At 66.1% G+C, this 12,687-nt stretch overlaps 1 protein-coding gene across 1 annotated transcript; it reads right to left on the bottom strand.

Moving 5' to 3' along the window:
* Positions 1 to 1,176: 1,176 nt before the first annotated feature.
* Positions 1,177 to 12,082, bottom strand: RNASET2 (ribonuclease T2). The gene is made up of 9 exons (XM_056124897.1): positions 11,884 to 12,082; positions 10,377 to 10,437; positions 9,428 to 9,483; positions 8,526 to 8,583; positions 7,301 to 7,371; positions 5,817 to 5,930; positions 2,948 to 2,993; positions 2,021 to 2,095; positions 1,177 to 1,353 (listed from the first exon to the last, which is right to left on the bottom strand). The coding sequence occupies exons 1-9, from the start codon at positions 11,970 to 11,972 to the stop codon at positions 1,180 to 1,182; spliced, it is 744 nt and encodes a 247-aa protein (XP_055980872.1). The 5' UTR covers positions 11,973 to 12,082; the 3' UTR covers positions 1,177 to 1,179.
* Positions 12,083 to 12,687: the final 605 nt, after the last annotated feature.

The raw sequence follows: 12,687 nt of genomic DNA, 5'->3' as shown, positions 1-12,687 counted from the left end.
TGACTGTAGGTGTGTGAGTGTGCATATGCACGCACGTGTGTGTGCATGTGTGCGTGTGTGCATGTTCTCAGAACAGGACGGCCTCAGACTGGGCCAAGGACAATGAAGATAGTCAAGTTTCCACTCAGGCCTCTGCTATCTGCTTGTTCCGGGAGGAATTACAGGGCCCTGAGCTATGAAACAGACGGCTGTCACGGGCCCGGGCTCAGCCCTGGGACCCAGATATGGCGTGAAGCCCGAGCGGGCACTTAATAAATTGTGACCCTCAAATCTGCTGTAGCAGCCGACTTAGGCCTAGATAAGTAACCCCTGTGCCTTGGGTCGGGGTCTGGCCTCTCACACGGGACCTGCGCGTCGCTGTGTGCGTGTGCACGACCCTGGCTAGCCGGCTCAATAAACCGCCTGCTTGCTGGCTGCATTCCTGTGTGGTCCTTATCTGCGGTCGGTCGGAGATCCAGAGCCATGCCTTAACATGTGTGTGTGTGCATGTGAGTGTGCATGTGTATGCATGTGAGTGTGCTTGTGTGTGTGTATCTGAGTGTGTGCGCATGTGTGTGTATGTGAGTGTGTGTATGTGAGTGTGAGTATGAGTGTGTGTATGTGTGAGTATGTGTGCATGTGAGTGTGTGTGTATATGAGTGTAAGTGAGCGTATGTGTGCATGTGTGAGTGTATCTGAGTGTGTATGTGAGTGTAACTGTGTGTGAGTGTATCTGAGTGTATACGTGAGTGTGTGCATGTGTACATGTGAGTGTATCTGAGTGTGTGAGTGTGCATGAGTGTGTGTGTGAGTGTATGCATGTGCGTGCATATGAGTGTGTGAGTGTACATGTGCGTGTGTGCACGCGTGCAGGGCACTGAGCCACGGCCCGTGGTGCTGGGGACTGCTCCTGGCTCAGTGCCGAGTGGCCCCTGCTGGTGGGGCACCGCAGCAGGGTCAGAGCGGCCTCAGGGGCCGCTCTCTGCAGGAGTCCAGCCCCGGGGGGAGGGGCCGTGTGCCTCCCGCTTGCTCATCCTGAGCCCGGCGTGACCACTCGGGGCCCAAGCACGGACACAGCAGGGAGGCCCACGGATTTATTCCGACCAGAGCGGCTGCCCGCGGAGACGCCCGCCCCGGCTGGGAGGGGCAGGGCCAGGCCTGTGCCCGAGGGGGCCGAGAGCAGCTGGCCTGGGAGCAGCCTCAGGGCCGGGCCTCCTCGGGTGGCGGGTAGAAGGCGGGCCCGTCCTCGCAGACCCGCAGACCCCAGCCCCCCGCCCCGGGCCCCCCCGGCCCCTGGTGGTCGGAGCAGTTGCGCAGCTGCAGGTCCTTGGAGAAGCAGAGCTCGACCTGGCCCAGGGTCTGCACGTCCCCACCCTGTGGGAGGGAGGGAGGGAGGGTCAGAGCAGCCGACCCCACCTCCCGCCGGCTGGGGAGCAGCAGAGAGGGGCCACGCTCGGTCCACGGACGGCCTCAGGGTCTCTGCTGATGACAGCAACCCGGTGGCCCAGGCACCACAAAGCCCAGGGAAGCCATCCTGAACGGCTCGAAGCGCCCGCCCTGCACCAGCAGGGGGACCTGGGGGGATGGTGTGGGGCAGACACACACACAGACCCACATGTGCTCACAGGGCACGCAGACATGCACACACACACACACACACACACACACACACACTCACACAGCCCCCCACACACATGCAGAGACACACAGACACACCCACACCTGCACACAGCCCCCCACACACATGCAGACACACAGACACACACCCACTGCACACATGTACACAGGCCAACGGATGCGCTCAGGAAGCCAACACAGACACACAAACATGTGCGAGTCCCCCCTCATGCACTCACAAGGACACAACACAGCCACAGGTGCACACAGCTCCCCCCCTCCAGGCACACATGAGACACACACAGCACAGTGCACAACCCCATGTACATGCACACACACAGCTCCATACACACACACACACATGCACCGAGGTACACACACGCACACGCATGCTGTGACGGGTACTGCAGGGGACGTGCCTGACCTGGGCGGGCGGCAGGCACTGCACCTTCGGGACGACTCCGTAGACACTGGCCAGCGCGTCCTTGATGTCTGCGACCTGGAATGGGGAGAGAGCCTTGAGCCCCCTGCAGAGACGTGCAGGGCCGACGCCATTCTCCTCACTGTCCCCTGGGGCTCCGCAGCTGGGCCACCAGCGGCCGCCTTGGTGCCCAACTTCTCTGCCCACCAGTCTGTGCCCGCCTGGGGCTGAAGAAGAGGAAGTGGCTGGGCTCTCCCAGGTGCGTCCTGCTGTTCCAGAGGGGAACAGAGGGGCTGAGAGCCACCTGCGGCCACCACAGCCTCAAGCTTTCCCTGGGGGTCACACTCGGACCAGAAGCTGCACAAGCCCCGTCCCTCGCTGGTTTGCGCGAAGGAGCTGGACTGCGGTCTGGGTCCAGGAGGACAAGGGCAGCAGCAGCCTGGCTCCATCCCCACTCGGGGACACTGAGTCCGGGATGCACGGCCAGCACACCGTCACCCCACCGCACCCCTCCCAGGGCTGGCGGGAGCCGCAGGGCACACGTCGGAGCTGGAACGGCAGCACCAGGCTCGGGTGGGCGAGTTCCCGGGACGGAACTTCTGCCCCCACGAGTATCTGTGCGCCAAGTCATCCTGCGCCTGGGCGCCTCCAGCTCACTGGTTCGAGCCACACGTCCTGGGCAGCACCCGCCGACTCCAGCCACGCTCTCGGCTCCGCTCAGTCCACCAGGACCAACCGGCTGTGCGGTCCTCACCAAATGCTCTTAACAAGGTTCTCAGACTGCACTGCCAGGGGCCGTGGACTCTGGGTCATACGTCTAACCGGAGCGTCCAAGTCCTGAGTGTGAGCGAGACCGCACACAGCCCCCGCCGCCGAGCGTGGCCCAAGCCAAGGCAGACACACGCCGGACAAGCTGGGCACGAGACTGACCTGGTAGTAGTTGGTGGACGGCTTGATCCCCAACTTCTGCAGCACGCTGGAGTTCAAACGCAAAGAGAAGTTAGTGGCTCCTCGGACACCCCACGGGAGCTGGGGATCCGTGCGCCTTTAAAGGAAACTGCTTATGGGCAAAGCATCTGTTAACAGAGACCGGAATTAAGGGGCCTGGTCCATCCAGACCTGCCCAAACCCAGCCCTCAGCACGGGTATAGGGCCCCCACCAGCCCGCAGGCCTAGCCTGCGTCCAGATGCCCCTGCCCGCTGCCCACTACTCTGCACTGCCTACCTGCCATGTGCCATGGGGCCACACCCGCTGTGCTCAGGGCCTTCAGAACTGGCCCTGTCGGTGCCCAGAAGGAAACTGGGCCTCTGCTCAGCGCTAAGTGCTCTCTTGTCCTGCCAGCCGGGCACTCAGCTCTGCCTGCTCAGATCTTCTCGGAGCTCTTCCCGAAGCTGAGGTCCAAAACAGCCCCGCGAGACCTCTGGCTAGCGAGCGCCTCTTGGTCACAGGGGGAGTTCACACGTGCCGGGCTCCCCGCGCTCCCTCCTGCCTGTGCGGGCTCGACCCAGGGTGCGGACATGGTCTCCTGGCCTAGAGCGCATCTGATGCGGCCATCAACAGACACGTTTGTTCCAGGCTTACAGGAGGCCTCGGGGAAGGGTTCTGTGGGCCCAACAGGGCATGTGTGCTGGGAGCCTGGTACAAACCTGCTGCCCCACAAGCACCAGAGGGGAAATGCCGGGTTCCGGAGACGCCGAGCTCCACTGTGAAATGTCCCCGGAATTTGCTTATGTGGGTCTGAAGCTGCAGGGTATCAGAGTGCAGTCGCTTAAATGGACACGACTCAACTTCCTGTCTTTGCCCCTGCAGCTGCGCGGCTGGTACCGGGCAGAAGGAGGGCGGGGAGCCCCACGGTGTCCACCACACTCTGCCCGAGGCCTGACGGCGGTCAGCAAACAGAGTCAGAGTGGCTGCACCAGGACCACCACAGACTCCTTACTGGAGCTGATGGCCGTGACCGCCTCCTGGGCCTGGCGCACCCAGGCCAGGCCAGACAACAATGCGGGCAGCGGGAGAGGTCACTCTGACTGCCCCCTCCTGGGGAGCTGGGAGGAGTTTAACTGCTCACCAGGCAGCAGGGCCTTGCAAGCACCCACTGCACAGAGGACCCGGCGGCCAGCCCCAGGCCCACCGGAGAAGCAGCCTCTGTACCTGCACAGACACGCTTCTGCACGGGTGAGGCCCCATGATTCTGCGCCTGTGTGAACGAGTGAGGCCATGTAATTCTGCACTTATGTGTGTACACCCTGTGATTCTGCACCTGTGTGTCCAGGTGAGGCCCCGTGATTCTGCACCTGTGTCCAGGTGAGGCCCCGTGATTCTGCACCTGTGTCCAGGTGAGGCCCCGTGATTCTGCACCTGTGTCCAGGTGAGGCCCCGTGATTCTGCACCTGTGTCCAGGTGCGGCCCCGTGATTCTGCACCTGTGCGCTCACATGAAGCAATGATTTAGCAGCTGTGTGTTTGGACGAGGGTCCCAGGTGGGCAGCTGAGTCTGATGCCCCACCTTCCATGGCAGGGTGTGGGGAACTGTGTTGGAACAGAGGCGTGATTTCTCTGTCTTGTCGAAATCCCCGCCGGTTTCTGCCTTCCCTCCTTCCTGTCTGACCCACTGGAGCTGGCTGTGGGTCAGCCCAGCTCAGCGGGCCAGACCCCTGGCTCTGCCTCCTTTGGGCCCCACCCACCAGGTCTGAACACCAACAGTCCAGAGTCCTGCTTCTGGCTCTCGGTTCTGGGAGCCACTTAACACACTCCTGGTCCTGCTCCCGGTGACCCGAGGCGGGTGGGCTACACCTCCCAAGGCCTGGCTTCCCACCCGGGCAAGGACCCCTCCTGGCTCTTGCCTCCCAGGCAGGGGTCAGCCACAGGCGGCTGTGCGGGGCCAGATGACAGAACGAGTCGCCCACCATCACCATCACTCCTGCCCTGAAGAGCACAACCCCACCCACTGCAGAGCGGCCAGCACCCCTGGGTGCTGCGAGTGGGTGAGTGGACTTGACTCCAGGGAGCCTGGTATCCAGCAGGTGTGAGCATGGCGCTGTGTCTGGGCAGCCTCGCAGCTGAGGTGGGAGGCGACACAGGGCACAGGCCCGTCCCTGCCTGGGGGCCGGGGATGGTGCCCGGTGGGCCGCCAGCCTGTGAGGAGCTGGGGTCTCGCAACAGTGGTGACCAGTGACTGGCGGGCTGTCCCACACTGGCAGGGCCGGGGCGGGAGGGAGCATAGGGCCCTGGGTAGCCTCTAGGCGACCCTGCACCTTCCTGCTGGCTCTGGGCCCAGCAGACCCCCGGCGCAGGTGGACGGGGCCACCGGCGGGAAGCGCAGCTGCACGAGGCTCGCCCTGCGCTGACAGCGACCACCACCTGCTGGGCGCCCTGAGCAAGCTGGGCGGACCCGGAGGACAGAACAAGCGCTGGGCTGACGGCCCCGCCCACTAAGCAGGGCGCATCCTCCTCCGCGCAGGTGGACCGTCCACCGCCTTCCCTGCTTCCTTCTCCACGGAGCGGACAGCCCCGCCTTGGACTGATAGCCCCGCCCACTCAGCAGATGCCCCCGCCCCAGAGGATGGCCCCGCCCCCCAGTGGATGGCCCGTCCCTCATCAGATACCCCCGCCCCTGACCAATGGCCCCACACCTGAGCAGATAGCCCCGCCCCCTGTGGAGATGGCCCCGCCCAGAGCAGATAGCCCCACCCCCTGAGCGATGGCTCCGCCCTCTAGTGGCTAACCCCGCCCCCGCAGCAGATGCCCCGCCCCTGCGCGGGTAGCCCCGCCCACCTGCAGGGTTGGGGGTCACGCCCACCTGTTGAGCCCCAGCGCCTTGTACAGCTCCAGGCTCTTGCCGAAGTACTTCCTCTCGGAATCCAGGACGTCCAGCTGTGCCGCGCAGGTCCCATGTTTCTCCCACTCGTGCTTCCTGGAAGGTTCCAGAAAAATCCAGTGAGGCTGGGGAGGGCGGAGCCCCGTGGGGGCGGGTCAGTCATTGTGGTTCCTACAGGTGAGGTGAGGTGGACACAGACCCTCCGGATGGGGTCTGCCATCCCCCCAGGGCACAGCCCAGGATGCAAGCAGGAGCAGGGCCCCTGGGGCGCGAGACGGCAGGACCCGGGAGGGGCTGGTGGGAAGAGCAGAGGCAGAGGACAGTCCCCGCTGGGCCCACGTGGTGGCAGGCCGGGGCAGACCCAGGGTGCAGGCCACGATCTGGCCCACCCGGTGTCTCCCACAGCTCACGGAGCGTCTTCTGGCTTCACTTGGTTCTCAGGATGCTGCAAGGTGCCCTCGGTGCTGGCAAAAATGGGGAAACTGAGGCAAGGGGATCTGGCCGGGGTTTCTTTCTGGCAGCAGACCGGGTGGGTGGGTGCTGGGAGGTTGGTCTGGGGCCACCCACATGGCCGGCACGCTCTGCGGCCCTGTTTGAATGTCCCATCTTCCCCAGGGAGCGAGGGCTGGACCGCATGTGCCCAACAGAACTGCTGGACATGGGTGGGGTCGGGCAGGGCCTGCCACAGGCATCCGAGGGTGGCAGTGGCATGGGCCTGCTCCTCTGAGCCAGAGGTCTCTCCGGGTCTGGGATGGCTCTCGAGCTGGCCGTCAGCACCTCTCAGGCCCGCTCCTGTGACCGCCTGGGTGCGGCCAGCATTTCCTATTTCCTGGGACAAGCTGCAGCTGCGTCTCCTGACCGTCACTACCTGCAGGCAGGCACGCACTGACCCGCAGGGCCCGGTCAGGACCCTGCCAGCACCTCCCTGCTGCCCATCTGCCCTGACCAGCCACAGGAGCTGTGGGCCACACCCGCCACCCCTGAACTCTGGCCCAGAACAGCTTCTGCAAAAGTCAACTCTTTTTTCTGAAAATTCCACGCAAAATCATGTCCCATTTTAACTCTTCGGACAAACCATGCTTGGCTGCAGTCCAATCATGTCGGAGTGGGGTGGACGCAGCCGCGGGAGCCCTTTGCCCCTCAGCGAGCTCCGGGTCACATGGACCAGCCTGCAGGCATGTCCCCTCCCCCGGTAAACCCCCCATCCTGCCCCCAGAGTGCCCCCACAGCTTCCAGAACAGTCTCCCTCCGGATCTGGAGACCACTTAGAGGGGACCTTAACTCTGATGAGTAGCAGGAAAAACGCCCCATCAAGTTCACTGGCTCTCACGCTTTCTCGAAAGGCGCCAAAACTTAGGCTAAGAGCATGTGTCCACCTCCCGGCCTCCTCCCCCTGTGTCCCCCTTGTCCACAGCAGCCAGGAGGCCCTCGGACCTGTCCCCTCCAGGCCCGAAGGGGTGACTCACCAGAAATGGCTGCTGTTTGGGGATGTGTGCGTCACGTCTGGCCAATAGATCTTCAGGTCTGGCAGAAGGTCCTGCGTGTGAAAGTTCACATAGCACCTTCCGCCCAGGCCAGGAGGGAGGCTAGGGCCCCGGGCGGGATGACCACACGCATGGTTTGCCCTACACTTGGGGGGAAGCCAAGTCAGCACAGGTGGACAGCCTGGAGGGCCCTGGGTGGTCATAATGTGGAAGAGCACGAGGGCACGAGGGGCGCCTGCAGCCAGCCGTGCTGTGGGGCCTCCCAGAGTAGCAGTGGACAGGCACACTGGGGTCCTGGCTCTCAAGGTAGAGGCTCTGGCTCAGGACAGAGCTGGACATGGCAGGGCTGCTCTGGACAGGCCGTGGCCTGCGGTCACCTCACACTCACACTCACACTCACACTCAGGCTGGGACATTCTCCAGCTTGGACTGGACCAAGACAAGAACTGGGGCAAGAACAGTCCACTGCCAGGGCGCTCACTCCAGGTGGCCAGACTGGCAAGCGAGCTATGCAGGGAGTGTCCAGCTGCCACCTGGTCCGCACACGGTGCCTGGCGCACCCGGCTTGTGCCTTCGCTGTCCTTTCAACACGGCTGCCCCGCCCGCCCGCCCCCATGGTGCCTCCCGAATTCCCCAGCCATGCCACACTCCCCGCAGCTCCTGCTCCTGCCGTCTGCCTCAGGGACCACGCCTGACCACGCGAGCCGGTCACTCCGCACTGCGCCCCCCTCCCCGTGGCACTTCTGCCCCTCCCGCTCCAGCCCAGACTGCTCTCTCCTCACCGAGCCCTCCTGGGGTGTGTGGGCACACGTGTGCACAGACATGTGTCTGTCTGCACGCACGTACGTGTCCATGTGCGTACACGCGTGCATGTGTGTACATGGCTACACCCGTGTGCGCAACGATTGCCTGCATGTGCATGTGTGCTGTGCACTTATGTGTGTGCTGGTGTAGATGTGTACCTGTGTGCACATGTGTGTGCACATGTGTGCATGCGTGTCCATGCCAACCCCCAGCAGTGCCTGACTTCCCTCCCAGGGCCCGGCAGCGTGTGGGGACAGGAAGGGGAGACGGCCCCTCTGCCCCCCTGAATCGGCACCACAGGGCCCTTCTAGGGCACGCCCACGCCATCCAACGAAGGACTCGTGGGTCCCTGGGGAGAAGAGCCGGGGGGCTCCCGCGTGGGGGTCCCAGATGGGGCCAGGACCTTGATCTCGTCGTAGTGGAAGTGCCAGGAGCGGTTGCAGGCTTCGGCTTTGTCGGGCCTGGAAGGTCAAAGGAGAAGAGCTGTACCTGGTGGCACCGTCTGGAGCCCCCGTCGAGATGGGGACAGGGACGGCTCGACCCCGTGAAGAGCCCTCAGGAGCACACAGGGAACACCAGCCCGTTCCCGGGCCCCAGGCTGCTGCGAGACCCTCCTCAGGCCACCACTGCTGAGATGCGCCTGCCCAGCGGTCAGTGGGGCCAGCTCGCACCCCTCCCCCAGCGGTGGGCATGAGGGAGCCCCTCCCACAGCCTCCCGGGCACCTGCACCCACCCGACGGCCAGGCTGAGCGAGAGATGGAGGGGTCTGCTGCGGGACAGATGGGGGAGGCCACCGGGGCAGGAGACAGCCGGGGAAGCAGCTGCCGTGCAGAGGGTGTGCAGGGATGGCCGGGGAGAGCCAGAGACAGAACCCAGCACACAGCACCCTCTGGGCGCTGGCCCACAGAGAGGGAGCGGGAAGCACGAGACAATGGTGGTGCAGCCACCTTCCACCAGATCTCTAGACTGGGTCAGCCAAAGCCAGGGCCAACTGCTGAGAGGGGAAGTGGGGACAGAGAGGGGGAGGGGGACAGAGATGGGGAAGCAGGAGATGCTGAGATGGAGAAGCAGGAGATGCTGAGATGGAGAAGCAGGAGGTGCTGAGATGGAGAAGAGGGAGATGCAGAGATGGGGAAGCAGGAGATGTTGAGATGGAGAAGAGGGAGGGACAGAGATGGGGAAGAAGGAGATGCTGAGATGGGAAGCAGGAGGGGCCCTGAGGGTGCCAGTGCCGAGTGCGGGGTCCCAGCAGAGATGCCAGCCCAGGTAGGGACAGCCTGGATGCAACGCTGTGTGGACCCTCACCATAACCCGTGGATCGTCCAGAAGTCAGGGGGGTCTTGGCAGTCCTTCCCAGCCTCCTGTGGGCAGAGGGGGTGCGGCAGGGTGAGCCAGGCGACTGCCCGCTCGTCTGTGCTCCTCCCATTCACCCTCATCTGCCTCCCTCACCCGGTACACCCCCCTTGAATGGCTTTTTGCCTTTATTCTGTCTTTCCACGCCCGGCAGCCGCTCTCTCTGACACAGCCCCCACCGCCAGGACAGCGCCCCAGGCCCGGTGCCGATGAGAGCAGCAGGTGGGACCAGGCCGGGGCCACCCAGAGCACCTGTGGCCCCGACAGTGTTGGCGCCAGAGGCGGCCCCGGCCCTGCAGCATCTCGGCAGCCTCCCAGGGCCACCACCGGGCAAAGGGGTTTCCAGGGGAAAGGCGGGCAGGGGCATGCCAGGGGCCGGGCACAGACGGGTGCCTGGGGCGGTGGCCTGTGGCGGGCAGGGCAGGGGCTAGGCAGAGGGGGCTGCTGCGTGGGGGGGGGGGGACGGGGGCCAGGCTGCCCTGGGCCCCCCGTCGGCCAGATCATCCCCCAGGGCCCACCAGGGAAGGGCCCGGCCGGCCTCTGTTTCAGCCCACTCGGTGAGGGGACAAGAGGTGGTCTGAGTGAAGCCGATTCCCGACAAGGAACAGCATGTGGGGCTCCTGCGCCCACTCACCCTCCCACCCACTGCAGCACCCTGAGGCGCACGCGGCCCTGCAGGTGGAGACAGCCCAGCAGTGGAGACGGGGCTTATTCCCCAGCCCCGCCCAGAGCCCAAACCAGAGCATCTAGCGGGACACAGCCCCGGGGGTTTCCTCAGATACACAAAAGTGTCACGGACTGCCCAGCATGTGACCACTTGTCTGCACTGCCCCGGGCTCCGGGGTGGGGCTGCCTGTGGAGGCCAGAGGCCCAGGCTGACCTGGCCGGAGGCTGGACTCACCTTGCACACGGTCACCGGCCAGTGGTGCACCATGATCAGCTTCTTCCACTCGTGGGTACCGCTGTGGGGACAGGACCAAGCTCAAAGTGACCGGAGAGGGACCGCCACCCACCCGAGATGGGGCCAGCCAGCCCTGTGGGTCGGGAGCCCAGGGAGGAGGACAGTGCTCAGAGGACTCTGCACAGGCCCGTGTCCCCCCTCCTTGGGCCCCGAAACCGAGCTCACCCGTGGATCCTTCTGGGGCTCCCAGAGGGCCACCCGCGGGGAGACTCACAGGGAGGGGGGAGGACGGGGCACTGGGACCTCCTGAGGCCTCAGGGGCCCCCAGCCCAAGGCAGCCCACCGGGGAGCCCACCGGGGAGCCCATGGGCGACCACCGCAAAGCACAGTGCCGGGTCAGCTCCCCCAGGGCTCAGTTCTCAGCACTCTCCGTCCTTTCAGTGCTCTCCGTCCTCCCAGTGCCGTGTCAGTCCTCCCAGGGCTCTCCATCCTCCCTGCCCCACGTCAGCCCCCCACGGCCGGCGTGCCCAGGAGAGATGCTGAGTCAGGGCAGGTGGGGGGGTGGGGGGAGCAACAAGGCCGGGGAGGGACACGCCTCTGGGTGGGACACGGCTCCGGGGAGAACAAGGCCAGTGGGGGCAGCAGAGTGGGCGTGGGTGCGGGAGAGCGGGCCTTCTGGGAGCACTCACTGGTGGGAGGGGCCTCGGCCCTGCTGACCTGCCCTTGGGAGCTGCTGTGTGGGGGGAGGGGGGGCAGGGTCTCTGTTCTCCAGCCAGGCGGACGTGGGGCTCAGCACACGGTCTCTGCTGGCCGTGGCTGTCCCAGGGTGAGCACGCAGGGGGACCAGGCACGGACTATCTGGACCGCCGCTGGACCCGACCAGCCAGGCAGGCACCAGGCAGAAGAGCTGGGGGAACTGTCCGGCACTCTCCCCGGATGCTGGGGTGCAGCTGCTGCCCCGCAGGTGCCCGAAGAGGGGGAGGGTGCCTGGCACAGAGGACAGCACAGCTGGGTGGCACAAGTGGCTGCAAGGCAGGCCTGGTGGGGGGGTCTCACCTGGCCCAGGACAGCCCCAGGGGCACAGGAGGAAACCTCTTAAAGGGGCCGGGCAGTCACAGGAGAACACAGAAGGAGCGAAGGTTGGCGGGGTCAGGGCGGGGAGGCTGAGAAGTGCTGAGAGTGGGGACCCTCCACCCCGCAGCCTCTGGGCAGGGACCAGGGCCGGGAGGCCCCAGAAGGAACCCGTGACCTCACCGAGTGCTCGGGAGCCTTCGGAGGCCACCCGCGGCTGCACGGGCACTGCCCTGCCGAACGTTCCCCTCCCCAAGGGGCCCCGGCCAGTGCCCGCGGGGCGCACGCGGAGACCCGAAAGCAGACCCTGCGGGGGCCTCGGGGCGGCCGGCCCTGGGCGCACTGTCTCCCCGGGCACCCACCGCCCCGCCCCGAGGGGCGCCCACCCGCTCCGGGACATCCACCCCGGGCACCCACCGCCCACCCCGGCACCCACCTGCTCCACGCGGCGTGCGCGCAGCCCAGGCAGCCCAGCGCCAGGCAGGCGGCGCCCAGCAGCACCCGCCGGGCCGCGGGGGTCTCCATGGTGGACACAGAAGGACACGGACCCTGCAGACCCTGCGGCAGGCACGCGCGCGTCCCAGGCCTCTGTCCACCCTCCAGACTCCCTGCGCACCGCCGCACCCGACCAGCACGGGGCGCCCAGCAGCCCGGCCCGCGCGTTTCCGCCCGGGGTGCCCGGCCCCGGACATGCCCGCGCGGGGCCGCCCCCAGCGCCCCGGGGGACACGCCCCGGGAGGGACACGGCCCCGGAGGGACACGCCCCCCGGAGGGACACGGCCCCGGGAGGGACACGCCCCCCGGAGGGACACGGCCAGGTGGGACACGGCCGGGCGGACACGCCCCCGGGAGCGAGAAGGCCCGGGGAGGGACACGCCTCTGGGTGGGACACGGCTCGGGGAGAACGAGGCCCGGGAGGGACACGCCCCTTGGCTGGACACGCCCCCGGGAGGGTCCGCCCCTCGTCCAGGCGCGACCCAGCGCCCTGCGGGGTCTCACTGATTCCCCCGTACCGCATGCGCCAGCTCCGCCACCAGCGTGTCCACTGCAGGAGGCCCCCGCCGAGTCCTCCTGCGCCCCTGGTTCGGCAAGACACCCCGGGAGGCCCTTGTTCCCGCAGGCGCCCGGCGGGCAGGGCCGCTGCTGCCTGGAGCAGTCCGGGACAGCTGATGGCCCGGGCAGGCCACGGCGGGCACACGGCCCTGCTGGGCCAGTTCCCCCGGCCGGCCGACCGCGCAGT

This window comes from Sorex fumeus, unplaced genomic scaffold (genome assembly GCF_029834395.1).
Source record: "Sorex fumeus unplaced genomic scaffold, SorFum_2.1 ptg000052l, whole genome shotgun sequence".
Lineage (NCBI taxonomy): Eukaryota > Metazoa > Chordata > Mammalia > Eulipotyphla > Soricidae > Sorex > Sorex fumeus.
Note: the sequence above shows the minus strand (reverse complement) of the source record. Positions and strands in the feature narration are given on the sequence as shown.

Bases quoted from the DNA above. Each gene is read 5' to 3' on its own strand.
- RNASET2 (XM_056124897.1), bottom strand. From the start codon at position 11,972: ATGGAGACCCCCGCGGCCCGGCGGGTGCTGCTGGGCGCCGCCTGCCTG. The intron at 10,438-11,883 runs GTGGGTGCCGGG...CTGTCCCCACAG, and splicing joins GCGCACGCCGCGTGGAGCAG to CGGTACCCACGAGTGGAAGA. The intron at 7,372-8,525 runs GTCCTGGCCCCA...TTTCACACGCAG, and splicing joins TCCACTACGACGAGATCAAG to GACCTTCTGCCAGACCTGAA.